The sequence below is a fragment of the Salvelinus namaycush genome, unplaced genomic scaffold, assembly GCF_016432855.1.
Source record: "Salvelinus namaycush isolate Seneca unplaced genomic scaffold, SaNama_1.0 Scaffold631, whole genome shotgun sequence".
NCBI lineage: Eukaryota > Metazoa > Chordata > Actinopteri > Salmoniformes > Salmonidae > Salvelinus > Salvelinus namaycush.
The window spans coordinates 104,293-126,663 of record NW_024061344.1 but is presented as its reverse complement, the minus strand read 5'-3'; the positions used below and the strand labels follow the sequence as shown (position 1 = coordinate 126,663).

The 22,371-nt window shown below is 48.5% G+C and overlaps 1 protein-coding gene across 1 annotated transcript; it reads right to left on the bottom strand.

Moving 5' to 3' along the window:
- Positions 1–6,329: 6,329 nt before the first annotated feature.
- On the bottom strand, positions 6,330–21,534 carry LOC120042194 (ankyrin repeat domain-containing protein 40-like). The gene is made up of 5 exons (XM_038987071.1): positions 21,005–21,534; positions 20,345–20,493; positions 19,426–20,028; positions 18,932–19,113; positions 6,330–9,332 (listed from the first exon to the last, which is right to left on the bottom strand). The coding sequence occupies exons 1-5, from the start codon at positions 21,136–21,138 to the stop codon at positions 9,189–9,191; spliced, it is 1,212 nt and encodes a 403-aa protein (XP_038842999.1). The 5' UTR covers positions 21,139–21,534; the 3' UTR covers positions 6,330–9,188.
- Positions 21,535–22,371: the final 837 nt, after the last annotated feature.

Genomic DNA, 22,371 nt, shown 5'->3' with positions numbered 1-22,371 from the left:
CATGATTATGGAAACATCAGCAACACCTTGATCCTCTGTCATAAGACCTGTATAACACTGACAGAACATTGTCATGACACGTTATAAACAGTCAACAGAGGACTCTATGAAAACATTAGTACACAATGTTTGGAAGTGTCGCAAAGGAACAGCCTACCTTAAAAACAACTCCCTTTCTGCCTAATTTCCATTTTCCGAGACCTCTCAGTCCATCTACTATCACTGTTCGGAACATTAGTTCCACGGGAGGCTGCTGAGGGGAGGACGGCACATAACAATGGCTTGAATGCAGTAAATGGAATGGTATCAAACACATGGAAACCATATGTTTGATGTGTTCGATACCATTCCATTTATTCCTTTCCAGCCATTACTATGAGCCATCTGAAACAGGGTCCATGATGTTCACACTTAGAGAGGTACAATAGGATCTTTCCCATAGCTGTCAACCCAACATTCTATGGGACATGGATTGAGGGGTCTGTATGCATGTGTAAATCTACATCAGTCTCTCTCCATCCAGTATCCTTCCAAGTGGGGCCCCTGCTGTGTCTAAGAGGCCCAGGCCCCTGCAGCTCTAACTTCAGTCAGAGCCCTCACTGACCCACTGACCAGGCACACTGGCAGACTAGCAACCTGCTGCTCACACACATAAACACACACATACAGACTCCACACATGTATGCACACACATTCATATATTCCACAAACACACTCATACATGTGCATATACAAAGTGTGTGCACGCTTGCACACACACACACACACACACGCACACGCACACACACACACACACACACACACACACACACACACACACACACACACACACACAAACTAACACACTAAAACACAAGCTGACACACTAACACACACAAGTGCACACGCACATGTAGACACACAAACACACACACTACCATAATCCGAGCAACAGTACAAAGTGATCCCCTTTCTCACAACATGTATTCAGACATCTTGGGTTTGATGCCTCCTCACCCCCAGCCTCCCCCTCCAGCCCTCACCCCTGGGAGGTTGAGACCCCAACATTCCCACCAACGCTGACACATGAAGGCTTGAAAACATGTCACATATTGAATAACGATTTCCAGAGAAGCCCCGCCAAGCACTCTGACACCCTCCCTGCATTCAGCCTATATGTCTTGTCTGCAAACAGTCCTTTTGACCTTCTGTGAGGACTTTGCAGCCTCTCTGAACCTTGTCCAAAACAAGCACCATGTTGTTTTTGATAACTTATTTAATTTTATCCAAGCCCACGCAATTTCACAGTATGGAGACATGATAATAAAACAGTCACATAAATATTCTATAAGTTCCTGTGTGTTTTGGTGTTCTTACAAAGGATTCCATTTCCTGTTAAAATAAACAGGGGTGTGAGGTGTTTTCTCGTACTGTCTTTCCCTTGTGCTGGCAGTACTCCATCAATCTAAAAGCAAAAAAAGCTGAAAGCCATAAACATAATGAAATATATCTCACTGAAAACCAGCTAAGTAAACTGGACAATATTTCAAAATTCCCCAAATTGCGTTATTTCACAGGTTGATATAGTGTGATTTGTAACCAGCAATACAATCACAACCACCACACAAAGCCACTAGTCCCTCTTGCCTTGGTCAACTCAAGCCAATAATGTCCAGATGGGGTGATGTGTGATGTGACCGCCTGTCATTCTGAGAAAACACCTACATCTGATACTGAATCTGATCTTAACCTGTTCCTACCTAGGTTCCCTTCTCGCCACCCTGCCCTCTCAAATACAGGAACATTTTACACATTTGCTAGGACAAGATTAGATAGTTAATCGTAAATGACATAACAGTGCAGAGGCTGTCAGAGCCATAATAATGATCTATAGGGTTATTATAGAATACAGAGTCATGGGACAAAGGATAGATTAGCATCCAATCAAGAACAATTAGTTCAGTTCAACCAAACCTCCAATAATTGGCATCTTTGAGTTGCAGTCTGACAGATGGGGATATGGGGATGTTACATTGAGAGCTTTATGAGGGATGTGAGGGAACATTGCTTTGTCCTGTAAAAGCATGAGAGCCAACTGCTAAGTCAGGGGTTGATTGGAGTTTAACTGGAATGGGACTATCCTCTGGAAGTTTCAGTTGTCTCTTGGTCAGACTCACCAGTGTACTACCACAAACTATCCATTTCAAGGTAACAGAACCACCCACCAACCCCCTCCACTCATGCCCGACTCCATCTCTGATGGGTGCTGAAGGTGACTTCCAAACAGGGTGTTTGGCAGGGTAGACGTTGCCTGGTCCGGGGCAGTTGAGCTGGGTCTGTTTGGGACCCCCTCTGCCTGTCGCCCCCACATACACATACTTGACAGGCTCAGGGGAGGCTGGGCTGTTGCTGCTGATCTGATAAGGCAAGGTCAACATCTAAGCTGTCTCACACACTCTCCCTAATCAATGTAACTAAGCGTGTTTAGCAGTAGCACAAGCACAGTCAACCACAGCAGACCAGACTTGGACCAGACCAGGGCTCAAAACTCAACATCTTCCTTCTTCAAATCAGCATCATTATCTGGACCTGATTAAACATAGCAGATCAAATGTCACAGATGTGACACAATCTGTTATTTGAGCCTAGATACCTGGGACATTGTTTGTAGTGAATGGGCACAACTTACAAGGAAAAATGTTGATTGTGAATTGGGTAACAATTATGCACCAATGAAGTACCATAGCAATGTTCTGTAGGGTTGCCATGACCATATGAGGATAGGTTGGCATCAGACTAACTGCCACTGCTACTGATTGACTCTAGGTCATCTGGGGCAGCATCTAAGCTGTCTCATACTCCCTTATAAATGTTGTTAATCAAAATGAACCTGTTCAAGGACTGCCTCGGTCAAGGGCTGGTCAAGGGCTTCACTATCTACACTGACTTTTGAATCAGCATCTAATTCTGTGATTTTTATCCACCATCAACCAGAAAATGACCTGTGACCAAGCTATACAAAATGGTTCTTCGGTTGTCCCCATAGGAGAACCCTTTTTGGTTCCAGGTAGAACTCTTTTGGGTTCCATGTAGAACCCTCTGTGTAAAGGGTTCTACCTGGAACCAAAATGGTTCTTCAAAGGGTTCTCCTATGGGTAAAGCCAAAGAACCCTTTAAGGTTGTAATGCAGTAATACCTGATTATCTCCTTGAAGCTGTGACCAGTATAGCACCTGTTTCCCACAGTGATGTACCAGTCCTCAGAAATACACAGCTGGCTTAGAATGTGCCCAAAATGTTTTTCCATTCCTGCCTTTTTTCTTTTTACAGTGGGTTTACAATGTTGTATGTGCATTTGTGCAACAGCTAAGTAGCTCTGTGCTTTATCCCCCGGTGAACGGCACGAATTGCACGAAAACCATGGTGCGGGGCCACAGTCCAAACCCATCGCTTGAGGTACCTGCGAGTAACGTCGCCCTTTGCCTCCGTTCCTGCGGGGAACATATCCAAAGTTTCTGACCCTAAAAGCTCTTAGGAGCCTTGGCCATGGAAGAGCTAGCCACTGGCTTTGCAGATGGTTCTGTCTGGGTAGGGACTGAGGGCTGTTAGAAAAACAATGAAGGTGTTATTGCTGGTTCTAATCTTATTAAAGTGTCTGACACCAAGACAAAGGAGAGGAACGCGTCCAGCCTCAGCAGCAGCCTAAGCTGATTCCTAGACCCTGACCCAGGGAGGAGGCCAGACACATGGTGGCTAGACACGGCACACGTACACACACACACACACACACACACACACACACACACACACACACACACACACACACACACACACACACACACACACACACACACACACACACAGAACATGTATGAAGGTCAAACACCCAGGTACATAGACTTAACTACATGCGCGCACACACACTCACACACATATCCGCCCGCCCTGACCAAACAGACAGCGGCTAGACATGTAGCAAACAAACACACATACAGAGACCTACTTACCTACGCACATACACACACCTACGAGCACGTCAGCACACAAATATCACTCCGTTAAGTGTCACTTTCCAGCCGGTTGGTATTACGCAACTAGTGCCTTGCTCTTGTGTCAGTTGAGCAGGCCTTAAAACATCTGCTGACCACATGAGGAATATTTTCATTCCTTTTCCAACCAGCTTGTGCACTTCGCACATATTTGGGGGCAGTGTGGCGATAGCTTACTCACTGTTTGTGTTCTTTAAATTAGGAAGAGAACATAATAACATTCTTGCACTCTTGAACATGGGCTTTTATAGTACATGTCAACACTTATACAGACAGGGTACAGCGTGTGCAGGGTCAAGAGTGTGTGGACCGGCTGAAAACAAAGCTGTACACAACTAGCTGTATCAGGAACAGCCAGGAACAGCCAGTAAAGACATCTGACATCTGCTCCTGTCACCTAAAGGATTCCTGCTCCTGTCACCTAAAGGATTCCTGCTCCTGTCACCTAAAGGATTCCTGCCCCAGTCACCTAAAGGATTTCTGCCCCAGTCACCTAAAGGATTTCTGCCCCAGTCACCTAAAGGATTTCTGCCCCAGTCACCTAAAGGATTTCTGCCCCAGTCACCTAAAGGATTTCTGCCCCAGTCACCTAGGGCTGTTCAGTTCTAGCTTTTTGTTATGAGATTCCACTCCGACTAAAGCAGCTGTGTTATTTTGAGACCCCACTCCCACCTGTACTAGGGGAAGCAGCTATGTTGTGTCAAAGTCCCTGAGGTCAATCTACGCATCAATCTACACATCCAACCGTTCTCTTGGAGCTTCACCAGTGAGACTGGAGAGAGGAATAAGGTCTGCCTGCCACTGAGCCACGGTAGGAAGGAAAACAAATCCCATGCTTGTTTCTGGTTACCAAGGTCACCAAAAGCCACGTTTCTAAATAAAGGGACCTTGAAAAAACTTTCAGCAGCGTTAGTTAAGCATCACTTTGATTATGCATGCACTACCTGGTACAGTAGCTCCCCCAAGTTCATCAAGAACAAGTTAGACAGCTCCAAATAAAATGTCAAGGGTAATTTTGAATCTTAGTCATCGGGCTCATGTTGGTCCGTCTCAGCTCAGTGAACTACAGTGGCTATCAGTTGATTAAAGGGTCCCACAGCATAAACTGGCATTGGCCCATAACATCGTGTATGGTCATGTACCCCAGTATCTAAAAACCTATTTTACTGATGTTATGTATTATTAAAGAAAATAGTATTTTTTTGTTGTTGGCCAAACTGCCACTGTCAATGGACTGGAAGAAATAAAGAGATTTAGAGTGGTTGATGACTAGGCTGTTTAAAGTTGAACAAATTAATTACTTTTCGACTCCTAAATTGTGTGTGAACTAAAGTGATGTATGTGCTTCTGTAGGTTTTCTACCTTCGTCTGACACCACACTGAACTAGTCTTCTTCTCAAACCATCTACATAAAATCTTAAACCAGGCAGAATCATGTTTTCACAGGTATCTAGACTATGTACTGAGTGTACACAACATTAGGAACACCTGCTATTTCCATGACATAGACTGACCAGGTGAATCCAGTCGAAAGCTATGATCCCTTATTGATGTCACTTGTTAAATCCACTACAGTCAGTGGAGATGAATGGGGTGGAGACAGGTTAAAGGAGGATTGTTAAGACTTAAAACAATTGAGACATGGATTGTGTGTGTGTGCCATTCAGAGGGTGAACAGGCAAGACAAAATATTTAAGCGCCTTTGAATGGGGTATGGTAGTAGGTCCCAGGTACACCGGTTTGAGTGTGTCAAGAACTGTAACATTGCTGGGTTTTTCACAGACAACAGTTTCCCGTGTGTATCAAGAATGATCTACCACCCAAAGGACATCCAGCCAACTTGACAACATGGGCCAGCATCATGTGTGGAAAACTTTTCACCTTGTAGAGTTCATGTCCCGACAAATTGAGGCTGTCCTGAGCACAAAAGGGGGTGCAACTCTACAGTATATTAGGACGGTGTTCCTAATGTTTTGTACACTGTGTATCCTATTGTAATAACATCCCCCCCGACTCCCAAATCAATCTCGTTAAACAGTTTTAAAGCTTCATAAAATCATGCTTTTTGGATTAAATTTAAGCATGTTTCATTTTAAATGATTTACTTTGGGAGGAGAGCAAGGCAGTGAACAGTTACACCACTGCATTGGCATGGTTGATTCATGTCAACACTGACTTATCTACCCCCTCTAGTGGATCTTAGCAGAAACAGATGAGGTTTCATTTCACTTCTCTGCCATCTTCATAATTACCATCTCATCCTTTGATATAACCACCAATTTCAGACAAAAGGAAAGATTGATCAAGTTATCCACCATGCTTTATCAAAGAACAGGTGCAGGTCTTCACAATCAAACACAAGTTAAACAGTGCCTATAAAGCAATTTATCAAAGGTACACAGGACATATAAAAATATCAGACTCTGAATGCATAGGTTAAGTTACTGTATTCTTCCTCTAGAACATGAGCAATCAATCAGTACAATGTTAGTCATCCATTTGCACAGAACTAGTATTCATTCTGGAACATTCTAGAACACTGGTGCTCTTTCACCGGGCACAAAATGGCCGTAGGCGTTTCAAACATCATTCAGCTTCTTCAACCAGGTACCTCTCAGTCTCGTGGCACAAGTTAGGAATACAACATTCTCTGGAGAGTCCATTTGACATGTTCAAGTTAGTCTTGTATTTCTTCAACATTTACACTCAACTCATTCAACACAGTAGATACTGTGGCTTTACACTTGGTTTCATCCTAGCTGCAACCTACCTTCACTTTCACCCCCATTGATAAACACTTTCCATACTTGTAGGCATCGATACAAACTAAAGACATTTCTCGTTAAAAAAGGAAATGACAAATTAATAAAAATATATAATCATTAAAACATACTAAGACAGTCAGAGCTTAAGGTATACATTTGAACGGTAAACAATTAACGGCTTTGTTAGTAACTGACTGTTGATTGTTTCTAAACTTCTGTAGTGGGTCACTGACTACCGTTGAACTGAATGTAATGTTAACCAGCATAAAGAACTGATAGGACATGTTAGGGTCTTAGTCTTCCTCTATGAGCAAATGTGTTTGTCACAAAGCATTTTAAGCAGTAATCTTTTCAATCAATGCACTCTCATTCAGCTTCAATACTAACGTTTGCATTCTTTGTATGAATCGTCATTTATACTCAAACAAATAAGTAGCAAACACCACAACTTGACAAAAGTCAAATGTAAGTAGGTTAAACCCGGGAACCCCTCAAGAACTAACATTTGATCTCTAGCTAGCTTACATGTTAATGTAGGTTATATGTTTAAAACGTTCTCAGAGAGCAGTATGAATGTGTATTATGACAAATGCACTGTATGATAGAAGCAACAGCTTGGGGAGAATTGCTGGGAAAAGTGTGATGGAAGCACTCAAACATAACAGCTGTGTCAAACGTATGAAACGGAAACAATCCTCTCAATCTGTCCTTTGCCCACGTCATTCAGTTCGCTCCGAAAAAACTAAAAACATTTCATACAGCAATTTTAAAAAAATAGGACATTTATGATTGATAATCTATTGTGGAGAATCAGACAATTTTTCTGGCTAGGTTTGTATTTGGTTTTGATCTAATCACAGTAAATGGAAGTATCTTAAGTGAAGCGATCCAGAAACGGTTTAACATACTCATTTTAGGGGAACCTCTACTTGAGCTGGGAATATACTTCCCCTAAAGTGAACCTAGCGGATTCTGCTTAAATCAATAATACCTGAACTCTATAGGAACGGTCTACCATTCAATTCATTCACAGCTAAAAGTGTCAGTTGAATATTATACCCAATAACTTTTACATTGAAAAGAACCCCTCACACACAAACATTCAACCAAACTGTAGAGCACTTAAATATTGCCCCTGCACCAAATACATGTTCATCTAAAGGAGTTTTGTTTCAGCAAGTAAACATTGTACAATAAAACTAAATTCATAGAGCAGAAGCAATGAATCATTTTTCCAGATTGGGTGTTTGAAATCCAGACGTTGTCTGTGGAGCTAGCTAACCATTGCATCTGTTAGAAGGCTGCTATCTTCCAACTGACGAAGAGACTTCTTTAAGAAACAGACCCACTGGCTTAACAATACCGATGAAACTTGAAGCATCTGTTTGCTTACTAAGCACATAAACAGTTCTACGAAACTAACAAAAACTTCTCAATTGGCAAGAGACACTCACACCCACTCCCTCTTAGATGATCAAACCTCAGTAGCACAAAGCAACATCTCTGTTAATAGCTCCATCAGGCATCCACCTAAGAACAAATAAACAGGGTAGTGTGATAACATGGGCAACCACTGAAAGAAAAACTGGAAATATCACTGAAGTGTGGGAGTATGACTGAGTGTGTGTGTGTGTGTGTGTGTGTGTGTGTGTGTGTGTGTGTGTGTGTGTGTGTGTGTGTGTGTGTAGTCTGCAGCATGTGTGTGAATGCCAGTTGGAACGTCGGCAGCCACCTGTTATGTCCACTAAGCAAGCGGCAGTACTGCATGTTGCTGTGTGCAAGTCAGCTGTGCTGCAACATTGTACTAAGCCGCCCATGTTGGACTAAGAGCCATGGCTCTATATCAGAAGAGCTGTTCAAATGGCCTCTACTCTTCTCAACCCCCCCATCATCCAGGAGCCAAGTCCACAGTACATGTATGACTAATGCCCAGTACAAAGGGGTACAGTACATAAGTTAAGCCATGTAGGAAGACTGTCACTGTCCCTCAACGCCAATGTTCCACTGTAGCCCGACAACACAAACTAGAGAGGGAGGAGAGAGAGTGGGACAGAGGGAAGAGAAGAGGGGAGAGAGAGGGAAGGAGGCCCAAATTCTTCAGTATATAACTGAGGACATGATGCATGAGTAAATCGGTTAGCGAGCGCTGCATGGGGACAGACTGGCAGGGAGCAAGGCAAGGACAGGCAGGGCGACCACGTTACCTAGCTAACACAACAGGATTTTTAAACAAACCCCAATAACGCTGCCTGAACGACACCGGATCATAATGCAATGAAATTGACTAATAACGATAGTGGCTATTACGGCCAATAGAGAGCTAGTAGGGTCCACATGGACATCAGGGTCTGTCAGGGTGTCTGTCAGGGTGTCTGTCAGGGTGTCTGTCAGGGTCTCTAGTAGGTGAGTCTGGAGGCCTTCATGTTGTAGCAGGGTCTGTCGGTGAGGCCTCCCGACCCAGAGAGGAGTGCCAGGCCCTCAGCCTTCTCCAGCACCACCTCTAACTCCTGGAAGTCCTGCAGCCGAGCCACGTCTTTGTCCTGGGAATAATAAAGTTGCATTCAATAAAACATCTTTACTGTCCACAAAAGGGCCAATTGTTTGTAGTGATTATGGTACAAAATCGAGTACATACATGGTTCATCACACACAGGACTTAGACATTAGGTGGGAGGATAGAAGAGACGTAAGTGTGTGTGTGTGTGCGTGTGTGTGTTTCACAGTCTTAGTCAGCAGTTGTTCTGGGATTACATAATGTGACAACAGCTCCCTTCATAACTGGATGGGTGACATTGTTTTCAAATCAAATCCACCCATGCAGTGCAAGATGGGACTACCGTGTGCGATGAAACACAATGTAGCTCAAATCAATTAACTTGCAAACATCCTAAATCAACACAAAAGTTTGAAACCATTGTGACAATGTACATTTTCTGTGGCCCTAACTCATAAGAAAAGAATAGAGCTGTACACACACTCTCTCTCTCATGCAAATGACTTATTAAAATGGTAATAATGGGTGACCATCATTCCATCATCAAGCAGCCGTCATGATCAGGGTTTCCAACCTAACAGAACTGCGTGGTGCTCCAACCTAACAGAACTGCGTGGTGCTCCAACCTAACAGAACCTCGTGGTGCTCCAACCTAACAGAACAGCGTGGTGCTCCAACCTAACAGAACCTCGTGGTGCTCCAACCTAACAGAACAGCGTGGTGCTCCAACCTAACAGAACAGCGTGGTGCTCCAACCTAACAGAACAGCGTGGTGCTCCAACCTAACAGAACAGCGTGGTGCTCCAACCTAACAGAACCTCGTGGTGCTCCAACCTAACAGAACAGCGTGGTGCTCCAACCTAATAGAACAGCGTGGTGCTCCAACCTAACAGAGCAGCGTGGTGCTCCAACCTAACAGAGCAGCGCGGTGCTCCAACCTAACAGAACAGCGCGGTGCTCCAACCTAACAGAACAGCGCGGTGCTCCAACCTAACAGAACAGCGCGGTGCTCCAACCTAACAGAACAGCGCGGTGCTCCAACCTAACAGAACAGCGCGGTGCTCCAACCTAACAGAACAGCGCGGTGCTCCAACCTAACAGAACAGCGCGGTGCTCCAACCTAACAGAACAGCGCGGTGCTCCAACCTAACAGAACAGCGCGGTGCTCCAACCTAACAGAACAGCGCGGTGCTCCAACCTAACAGAACAGCGCGGTGCTCCAACCTAACAGAACAGCGCGGTGCTCCAACCTAACAGAACAGCGCGGTGCTCCAACCTAACAGAACAGCGCGGTGCTCCAACCTAACAGAACAGCGCGGTGCTCCAACCTAACAGAACAGCGCGGTGCTCCAACCTAACAGAACAGCGCGGTGCTCCAACCTAACAGAACAGCGCGGTGCTCCAACCTCAAAGAACAGCCGTGCTCCAACCTAACAGAACAGCGCGGTGCTCCAACCTAACAGAACAGCGCGGTGCTCCAACCTAACAGAACAGCGCGGTGCTCCAACCTAACAGAACAGCGCGGTGCTCCAACCTAACAGAACAGCGCGGTGCTCCAACCTAACAGAACAGCGCGGTGCTCCAACCTAACAGAACAGCGCGGTGCTCCAACCTAACAGAACAGCGCGGTGCTCCAACCTAACAGAACAGCGCGGTGCTCCAACCTAACAGAACAGCGCGGTGCTCCAACCTAACAGAACAGCGCGGTGCTCCAACCTAACAGAACAGCGCGGTGCTCCAACCTAACAGAACAGCGCGGTGCTCCAACCTAACAGAACAGCGCGGTGCTCCAACCTAACAGAACAGCGCGGTGCTCCAACCTAACAGAACAGCGCGGTGCTCCAACCTAACAGAACAGCGCGGTGCTCCAACCTAACAGAACAGCGCGGTGCTCCAACCTAACAGAACAGCGCGGTGCTCCAACCTAACAGAACAGCGCGGTGCTCCAACCTAACAGAACAGCGCGGTGCTCCAACCTAACAGAACAGCGCGGTGCTCCAACCTAACAGAACAGCGCGGTGCTCCAACCTAACAGAACAGCGCGGTGCTCCAACCTAACAGAACAGCGCGGTGCTCCAACCTAACAGAACAGCGCGGTGCTCCAACCTAACAGAACAGCGCGGTGCTCCAACCTAACAGAACAGCGCGGTGCTCCAACCTAACAGAACAGCGCGGTGCTCCAACCTAACAGAACAGCGCGGTGCTCCAACCTAACAGAACAGCGCGGTGCTCCAACCTAACAGAACAGCGCGGTGCTCCAACCTAACAGAACAGCGCGGTGCTCCAACCTAACAGAACAGCGCGGTGCTCCAACCTAACAGAACAGCGCGGTGCTCCAACCTAACAGAACAGCGCGGTGCTCCAACCTAACAGAACAGCGCGGTGCTCCAACCTAACAGAACAGCGCGGTGCTCCAACCTAACAGAACAGCGCGGTGCTCCAACCTAACAGAACAGCGCGGTGCTCCAACCTAACAGAACAGCGCGGTGCTCCAACCTAACAGAACAGCGCGGTGCTCCAACCTAACAGAACAGCGCGGTGCTCCAACCTAACAGAACAGCGCGGTGCTCCAACCTAACAGAACAGCGCGGTGCTCCAACCTAACAGAACAGCGCGGTGCTCCAACCTAACAGAACAGCGCGGTGCTCCAACCTAACAGAACAGCGCGGTGCTCCAACCTAACAGAACAGCGCGGTGCTCCAACCTAACAGAACAGCGCGGTGTTCCAACATAACAGAGCAGCGCGATGCTCCAACCTAACAGAGCAGCGCGGTGCTCCAACCTAACAGAACAGCGCGGTGCTCCAACCTAACAGAACAGCGCGGTGCTCCAACCTAACAGAACAGCGTGGTGCTCCAACCTAACAGAACCGCGTGGTGCGCCAACCTAACAGAACAGCGTGGTGCTCCAACCTAACAGAACAGCGTGGTGCTCCAACCTAACAGAACAGCGTGGTGCTCCAACCTAACAGAACAGCGCGGTGCTCCAACCTAACAGAACAGCGCGGTGCTCCAACCTAACAGAACAGCGCGGTGCTCCAACCTAACAGAACAGCGCGGTGCTCCAACCTAACAGAACAGCGCGGTGCTCCAACCTAACAGAACAGCGCGGTGCTCCAACCTAACAGAACAGCGCGGTGCTCCAACCTAACAGAACAGCGCGGTGCTCCAACCTAACAGAACAGCGCGGTGCTCCAACCTAACAGAACAGCGCGGTGCTCCAACCTAACAGAACAGCGCGGTGCTCCAACCTAACAGAACAGCGCGGTGCTCCAACCTAACAGAACAGCGCGGTGCTCCAACCTAACAGAACCTCGCGGTGCTCCAACCTAACAGAACCTCGCGGTGCTCCAACCTAACAGAACCTCGCGGTGCTCCAACCTAACAGAACCTCGCGGTGCTCCAACCTAACAGAACCTCGTGGTGCTCCAACCTAACAGAACAGCGTGTTGCTCCAACCTAACAGAACAGCGTGGTGCTCCAACCTAACAGAACAGCGTGGTGCTCCAACCTAACAGAACAGCGCTCCAACCTAACAGAACAGCGCTCCAACCTAACAGAACAGCGCTCCAACCTAACAGAACAGCGCTCCAACCTAACAGAACAGCGCGGTGCTCCAACCTAACAGAACAGCGCGGTGCTCCAACCTAACAGAACAGCGTGGTGCTCCAACCTAACAGAACCTCGTGGTGCTCCAACCTAACAGAACCTCGTGGTGCTCCAACCTAACAGAACCTCGTGGTGCTCCAACCTAACAGAACCTCGTGGTGCTCCAACCTAACAGAACAGCGCGGTGCTCCAACCTAACAGAACAGCGCGGTGCTCCAACCTAACAGAACAGCGCGGTGCTCCAACCTAACAGAACAGCGCGGTGCTCCAACCTAACAGAACCTCGCGGTGCTCCAACCTAACAGAACCTCGCGGTGCTCCAACCTAACAGAACAGCGCTCCAACCTAACAGAACAGCGCTCCAACCTAACAGAACAGCGCTCCAACCTAACAGAACAGCGCGGTGCTCCAACCTAACAGAACCTCGCGGTGCTCCAACCTAACAGAACAGCGCTCCAACCTAACAGAACAGCGCTCCAACCTAACAGAACAGCGCGGTGCTCCAACCTAACAGAACAGCGCGGTGCTCCAACCTAACAGAACAGCGCGGTGCTCCAACCTAACAGAACAGCGCGGTGCTCCAACCTAACAGAACAGCGCGGTGCTCCAACCTAACAGAACAGCGCGGTGCTCCAACCTAACAGAACCTCGTGGTGCTCCAACCTAACAGAACCTCGTGGTGCTCCAACCTAACAGAACCTCGTGGTGCTCCAACCTAACAGAACCTCGTGGTGCTCCAACCTAACAGAACCTCGTGGTGCTCCAACCTAACAGAACCTCGTGGTGCTCCAACCTAACAGAACCTCGTGGTGCTCCAACCTAACAGAACCTCGTGGTGCTCCAACCTAACAGAACCTCGTGGTGCTCCAACCTAACAGAACCTCGTGGTGCTCCAACCTAACAGAACCTCGTGGTGCTCCAACCTAACAGAACAGCGTGGTGCTCCAACCTAACAGAACAGCGTGGTGCTCCAACCTAACAGAACAGCGCGGTGCTCTAACCTAACAGAACAGCGCGGTGCTCCAACCTAACAGAGCAGCGCGGTGCTCCAACCTAACAGAGCAGCGCGGTGCTCCAACCTAACAGAGCAGCGCGGTGCTCCAACCTAACAGAACAGCGTGGTGCTCCAACCTAACAGAACAGCGTGGTGCTCCAACCTAACAGAACAGCGTGGTGCTCCAACCTAACAGAGCAGAGTGGTGCTCCAACCTAACAGAGCAGCGTGGTGCTCCAACCTAACAGAACCTCGTGGTGCTCCAACCTAACAGAACAGCGTGGTGCTCCAACCTAACAGAACAGCGTGGTGCTCCAACCTAACAGAGCAGCGTGGTGCTCCAACCTAACAGAGCAGCGTGGTGCTCCAACCTAACAGAACAGCGTGGTGCTCCAACCTAACAGAACAGCGTGGTGCTCCAACCTAACAGAACAGCGTGGTGCTCCAACCTAACAGAACCTCGTGGTGCTCCAACCTAACAGAACCTCGTGGTGCTCCAACCTAACAGCGCGGTGCTCCAACCTAACAGCGCGGTGCTCCAACCTAACAGAACAGCGCGGTGCTCCAACCTAACAGAACAGCGCGGTGCTCCAACCTAACAGAACAGCGCGGTGCTCCAACCTAACAGAACAGCGCGGTGCTCCAACCTAACAGAACAGCGCGGTGCTCCAACCTAACAGAACAGCGCGGTGCTCCAACCTAACAGAACAGCGCGGTGCTCCAACCTAACAGAACAGCGCGGTGCTCCAACCTAACAGAACAGCGCGGTGCTCCAACCTAACAGAACAGCGCGGTGCTCCAACCTAACAGAACAGCGCGGTGCTCCAACCTAACAGAACAGCGCGGTGCTCCAACCTAACAGAACAGCGCGGTGCTCCAACCTAACAGAACAGCGCGGTGCTCCAACCTAACAGAACAGCGCGGTGCTCCAACCTAACAGAACAGCGCGGTGCTCCAACCTAACAGAACAGCGCGGTGCTCCAACCTAACAGAACAGCGCGGTGCTCCAACCTAACAGAACAGCGCGGTGCTCCAACCTAACAGAACAGCGCGGTGCTCCAACCTAACAGAACAGCGCGGTGCTCCAACCTAACAGAACAGCGCGGTGCTCCAACCTAACAGAACAGCGCGGTGCTCCAACCTAACAGAACAGCGCGGTGCTCCAACCTAACAGAACAGCGCGGTGCTCCAACCTAACAGAACAGCGCGGTGCTCCAACCTAACAGAACAGCGCGGTGCTCCAACCTAACAGAACAGCGCGGTGCTCCAACCTAACAGAACAGCGCGGTGCTCCAACCTAACAGAACAGCGCGGTGCTCCAACCTAACAGAACAGCGCGGTGCTCCAACCTAACAGAACAGCGCGGTGCTCCAACCTAACAGAACAGCGCGGTGCTCCAACCTAACAGAACAGCGCGGTGCTCCAACCTAACAGAACAGCGCGGTGCTCCAACCTAACAGAACAGCGCGGTGCTCCAACCTAACAGAACAGCGCGGTGCTCCAACCTAACAGAACAGCGCGGTGCTCCAACCTAACAGAACAGCGCGGTGCTCCAACCTAACAGAACAGCGCGGTGCTCCAACCTAACAGAACAGCGCGGTGCTCCAACCTAACAGAACAGCGCGGTGCTCCAACATAACAGAGCAGCGCGATGCTCCAACCTAACAGAACAGCGCGGTGCTCCAACCTAACAGAACAGCGCGGTGCTCCAACCTAACAGAACAGCGTGGTGCTCCAACCTAACAGAACCGCGTGGTGCGCCAACCTAACAGAACCGCGTGGTGCTCCAACCTAACAGAACAGCGTGGTGCTCCAACCTAACAGAACAGCGTGGTGCTCCAACCTAACAGAACAGCGTGGTGCTCCAACCTAACAGAACAGCGTGGTGCTCCAACCTAACAGAACCTCGTGGTGCTCCAACCTAACAGAACAGCGCGGTGCTCCAACCTAACAGAACAGCGCGGTGCTCCAACCTAACAGAACAGCGCGGTGCGCCAACCTAACAGAACAGCGCGGTGCTCCAACCTAACAGAACAGCGCGGTGCTCCAACCTAACAGAACAGCGCGGTGCTCCAACCTAACAGAACAGCGCGGTGCTCCAACCTAACAGAACCTCGTGGTGCTCCAACCTAACAGAACCTCGTGGTGCTCCAACCTAACAGAACCTCGCGGTGCTCCAACCTAACAGAACCTCGCGGTGCTCCAACCTAACAGAACAGCGCGGTGCTCCAACCTAACAGAACAGCGCGGTGCTCCAACCTAACAGAACAGCGCTCCAACCTAACAGAACAGCGCTCTAACCTAACAGAACAGCGCTCCAACCTAACAGAACAGCGCGGTGCTCCAACCTAACAGAACCTCGCGGTGCTCCAACCTAACAGAACAGCGCTCCAACCTAACAGAACAGCGCTCCAACCTAACAGAACAGCGCGGTGCTCCAACCTAACAGAACAGCGCGGTGCTCCAACCTAACAGAACAGCGCGGTGCTCCAACCTAACAGAACAGCGCGGTGCTCCAACCTAACAGAACAGCGCGGTGCTCCAACCTAACAGAACAGCGCGGTGCTCCAACCTAACAGAACAGCGCGGTGCTCCAACCTAACAGAACAGCGCGGTGCTCCAACCTAACAGAACAGCGCGGTGCTCCAACCTAACAGAACAGCGCGGTGCTCCAACCTAACAGAACAGCGCGGTGCTCCAACCTAACAGAACAGCGCGGTGCTCCAACCTAACAGAACCTCGTGGTGCTCCAACCTAACAGAACCTCGTGGTGCTCCAACCTAACAGAACCTCGTGGTGCTCCAACCTAACAGAACCTCGTGGTGCTCCAACCTAACAGAACCTCGTGGTGCTCCAACCTAACAGAACCTCGTGGTGCTCCAACCTAACAGAACCTCGTGGTGCTCCAACCTAACAGAACCTCGTGGTGCTCCAACCTAACAGAACCTCGTGGTGCTCCAACCTAACAGAACCTCGTGGTGCTCCAACCTAACAGAACCTCGTGGTGCTCCAACCTAACAGAACAGCGTGGTGCTCCAACCTAACAGAACAGCGTGGTGCTCCAACCTAACAGAACAGCGTGGTGCTCTAACCTAACAGAACAGCGTGGTGCTCTAACCTAACAGAACAGCGTGGTGCTCTAACCTAACAGAACAGCGTGGTGCTCTAACCTAACAGAACAGCGTGGTGCTCTAACCTAACAGAACAGCGTGGTGCTCCAACCTAACAGAACAGCGTGGTGCTCCAACCTAACAGAGCAGCGTGGTGCTCCAACCTAACAGAGCAGCGTGGTGCTCCAACCTAACAGAGCAGCGTGGTGCTCCAACCTAACAGAACAGCGTGGTGCTCCAACCTAACAGAACAGCGTGGTGCTCCAACCTAACAGAACAGCGTGGTGCTCCAACCTAACAGAGCAGAGTGGTGCTCCAACCTAACAGAGCAGAGTGGTGCTCCAACCTAACAGAGCAGAGTGGTGCTCCAACCTAACAGAACAGCGTGGTGCTCCAACCTAACAGAACAGCGTGGTGCTCCAACCTAACAGAACAGCGTGGTGCTCTAACCTAACAGAACAGCGTGGTGCTCCAACCTAACAGAGCAGCGTGGTGCTCCAACCTAACAGAGCAGCGTGGTGCTCCAACCTAACAGAGCAGCGTGGTGCTCCAACCTAACAGAACAGCGTGGTGCTCCAACCTAACAGAACAGCGTGGTGCTCCAACCTAACAGAGCAGAGTGGTGCTCCAACCTAACAGAACAGCGTGGTGCTCCAACCTAACAGAACAGCGTGGTGCTCCAACCTAACAGAACAGCGTGGTGCTCCAACCTAACAGAACAGCGTGGTGCTCCAACCTAACAGAACAGCGTGGTGCTCCAACCTAACAGAACAGCGCGGTGCTCCAACCTAACAGAACAGCGCGGTGCTCCAACCTAACAGAACAGCGCGGTGCTCCAACCTAACAGAACAGCGCGGTGCTCCAACCTAACAGAACAGCGCGGTGCTCCAACCTAACAGAACAGCGCGGTGCTCCAACCTAACAGAACAGCGTGGTGCTCCAACCTAACAGAACAGCGTGGTGCTCCAACCTAACAGAACAGTGTGGTGCTCCAACCTAACAGAACAGCGTGGTGCTCCAACCTAACAGAACAGCGTGGTGCTCCAACCTAACAGAACAGCGTGGTGCTCCAACCTAACAGAACAGCGTGGTGCTCCAACCTAACAGAACCTCGTGGTGCTCCAACCTAACAGAACAGCGTGGTGCTCCAACCTAACAGAGCAGCGTGGTGCTCCAACCTAACAGAACAGCGTGGTGCTCCAACCTAACAGAACAGCGTGGTGCTCCAACCTAACAGAACAGCGTGATGCTCCAACCTAACAGAACAGCGTGGTGCTCCAACCTAACAGAACAGAGTGGTGCTCCAACCTAACAGAACAGAGTGGTGCTCCAACCTAACAGAACAGCGTGATGCTCCAACCTAACAGAACAGCGTGGTGCTCCAACCTAACAGAACAGAGTGGTGCTCCAACCTAACAGAACAGAGTGGTGCTCCAACCTAACAGAACAGCGTGGTGCTCCAACCTAACAGAACAGCGTGGTGCTCCAACCTAACAGAACAGCGTGGTGCTCCAACCTAACAGAACAGCGTGGTGCTCCAACCTAACAGAACAGCGTGGTGCTCCAACCTAACAGAACAGCGTGGTGCTCCAACCTAACAGAACAGCGTGGTGCTCCAACCTAACAGAACAGCGTGGTGCTCCAACCTAACAGAGCAGTGAACTGTTGGGCCATCGAGGTGTGTCTAGGAGAGTTCCTGCCTGCCCTGCATCTTTTATTAGTGTTGTCTGGCCCTGCCCTACCCCGGCCTGCTCGCTCCATTGAGCTGGTAAGTGGAGTGGAAAGGTAGCTGCAGCCTCAGGGTTCACAGTGCTAGTGCTCAGCCACTAGTGTTATAACCAGACAGTTTGAGTACCAGAGCCCCCTGAAACATCACCCTTCCGATGCATGTGTGTGTTTTTGTGCCTGCGTGTGCGTCTCTGCCATTCCATACCTTTCGTAGCATGGTGTTGGGCAGCTTGCGGATCTTCTCCACGTGTTCGGCGCTGATGTCCAGCTCGCGGCAGCACACCCGGAGCAGCGAGCGGTAGGTCAGCTCCTGTCTGTCCAGCTCCACCTCGATGAAGTCGTTCTCCCGCGCGTTGGGGTTCTGGATGCGCACCTTTAGGACCAGCTCTGGGAGAGACACACAGATACACCAACGAGATTACGCTAGCTACTTCAGTGTGTGAGATGCAGTAGAGAGAACACTCAGTATCTGGGGCACAATCAGGCACACACATGGGGAGAAAGCATTGGATAATGGGTCTGAAAGTGCAGAGTGGTGATAAAACAGGTTCAACATGCAATGGGATAAGCTCCAAAAAAGCTCTGCTGTTGACTCAAAACAATGCTTGATCGAACACCACAACATTAGAGACAAACAGACGTCACACAACATCAACAGCACAACATCAAAAGCAAGTGCAGTGTGGCGACCGTCCTTACCTTGCACATTGACAGGGAATGTACTGGTAAAGAAGAAAGGCTGGAAGGCAGGCATGTTACCCCCAGCACCCTGGCCACAGTTGAGCTGCTGAGGGAGGGACTGCTGCCGGGTCATTGATGGGTTAGCGTTAGCCATCTGGGCTTGGCTGCTACTGCTGGTGGTGCTGGGGGAGGGCAGGGGAGGAGAGCACACAGGCCCATTATGGGCCATCGAGTGTGGGTACTCCCCATGGTTGACCAGGTGGGGCTCCATGGAGAGGTCCATAGGCAGGCCTCCGTTGACGGTGAGAGACGAGGCAGGGCTCGGCAACACTCCGTTCTGCTGCGCCAATGGAATGAAGGCCCCCTCTCTCGGGCTCGGGGTGTCAGAGAGTAGGCTCTGCGGTTGCTGAGGCAGCTGTTGCTCGTGGGTGGGCGACAGGGAAGCTGAGTCGCTGTGTGGGTCATCTGATGAGTGGTCTCCATTTCCATTTTGGGTCAACTGTGCCAATATGAGCTCAGCCTTGTTGTCCATCTTACTGTACATGAATGGCGGGTTGGACAGGTAGTTTGGGATGATTGGCAACTCAGGCTCCTTGATTTCAGGCACTTCCTCCTCCTCAACTGTGAAAAAAATACATAAGACACTACATTGAACTGGGGAGAACCTTGAGCATTGACATGCCCAGATCATGCTGTAAAAACCAAAACATAGCAGGTCCTGGCAGGAGCCTCCATCTATGATCACTACCCAAATTGTGACCCCTAACTATGAGCTATGAGCAATGAACTAGTGCTTAGGGGTGTCATTAGTGCTTCTAATAGTCATTATACCCAAAATACAGCTATTATACAGATATTACATGAACATGTTTAAGAGAATTTTAACACAAAAACAGTAATAACTGGGAGAGTGGTGATGTGATGATGGGACATTTACCTCCTAACAGTCTTCTGATTTCAGGCTTAGAGGTCAGCTGGACAGCCAGCTCATCTTTAGCAGTGAGGATCTCTTGGTCAGCGCCAGAGTTCAGCAGGTACGACACAACCGGTTTGTGGTTTCTCTTGCATGCCCAATGCAAACATGTCCTGAATAAAAGACAATGAATAAAGTAAGTCTCTGATCTGCTCTGGGATGATTTATAATGTTGATGAAAGATTGACATTGCATGATGATGACGCAATAAAACAATCAATGTGGGAACAGTCATTGTGAATGATAAAGTAGTTACTGGAGATAGATCCAGATCCAGATGAAGTACAGTGTTCACCGACTTTACCTAGGCAAATATTTGCACCCTGCAGCCAACATTTACTAGTTAATTTTTATTGTCATCATAGTCAAACTTGAGAACCCACGCGGGGGTATATTTGCATCACTTGCAATTAAAGGAGATTGCCATCTAGGCACAATTGGATAACACACTATTCTTCTTAGGCCAGCATGAAATGGTGACATTTGACATGCCATTGCATAGAGCACGTTGCCAACATTGCGCAGGCAGCATTTTAACAATCAATCGATCAATAATCACCCGTCCTTACATGTTATTTATCAACTTGTTTAAGTTTGATATATATCTGTATTAGACACACTTACCACCCGTTTATTTCGTTTTGAGAGTTGACATTTACTCCGCTTTCCACTAAAATCCGCACCTCTTCGATGTCTCCAATCGCAGACGCCTCTCTCAAGCGCTCTTGCAATTCCTTATCCAACGATGTCGTTGACATTTTGTACAAATGATTAGCTAACTTAACGAGATCATGGGAGACAATAATTACTTTACAGGTCGTAAGAGGGTGACGCCTTGGTCTGGAAATAGCTGCCTAATTGCACTAAATATAGCCGGCGACTAGGGGAGTGTTGTTAGCTAAGAAGCTAACGTTAACTGACTAGATAGCTAGCTTTACAGCTACTAGGTTCGCGCAAGATTGTTGATGTCCGTAATGTTAAGCTTGGCAGGAACAATATTTATCAAAGGACACCATCAATGGTTAGTTTAATGTAATATGTTGTTGCTGCACCGGCTTGTCAACTCTTTTAAATGAGTTTTAAAATTAAAAGTCCATTACATTGTAGCTGTTTTGCGTAAAGACTCCGACGTGCGCTGTCAACTATTTCTCACATATCGGGGACAGATTTGAGTGTAACAACCGTGGGAAGAAAGTACTATGTTCCTCCTTGCAAAATACGATTTATTTTAATTAGCTCTCGTAATAATGAATGTTACAATAACCCATGTGTTCTGTTGACATTTATTTACCTTGCACATACTTGTTTGAATGTTCAACTTACACTGTTTTGTGCCATATGTCTATGTATGCTCCTTGTGGAGTCAACGAGTTAGCTGTCCAACAGGTCTAGTTACAGATTTTCTGGACGATATTCCGAAAATATCTGGTGTGTGTGTGTGTTTACTGTGTACACAATTTGTGTACTTTTACTTACTGAGAGCACCTACAGCACCCTTGCTTTGTTCATTCCCACAAATAAGTATTTTTTTCCCCTCTAAACCTCCTTGAGAATTCGCTTGAACCAAAATCATCATTCAAAATTTTCAGACTCAAAACTTTATAGTTTGACACCACAGTAGACTTTGACCTCATCGACTTAGTAGCATTATAATCAGGGGTGAGAGTCACTGATTTACAGTTATACCCTTTTCAAAGTTGTGGTCAATCAACTTTATTTGATTTCAAACTGATTTTGTGCATCAGAAAGTATGTAATGTGGGGGACCTAGCCCAGTCAAGGACTAAAGCAGCCTAACATTACTCCTTATAGTCCAAGGACCTTACATGTTCTGTTTAAAGGCTAATTTGGCTCTGGAAGTCAAAGCAGCCAAATACTCCCATCTAAACGTGAATCGATTCTCAATTGCGGAACAGTTCTATATCACATAAAAATAATTTCACAACATGAAAAATACCCACTTACTGTAAACGTGTTTTAACTAGGTATAAC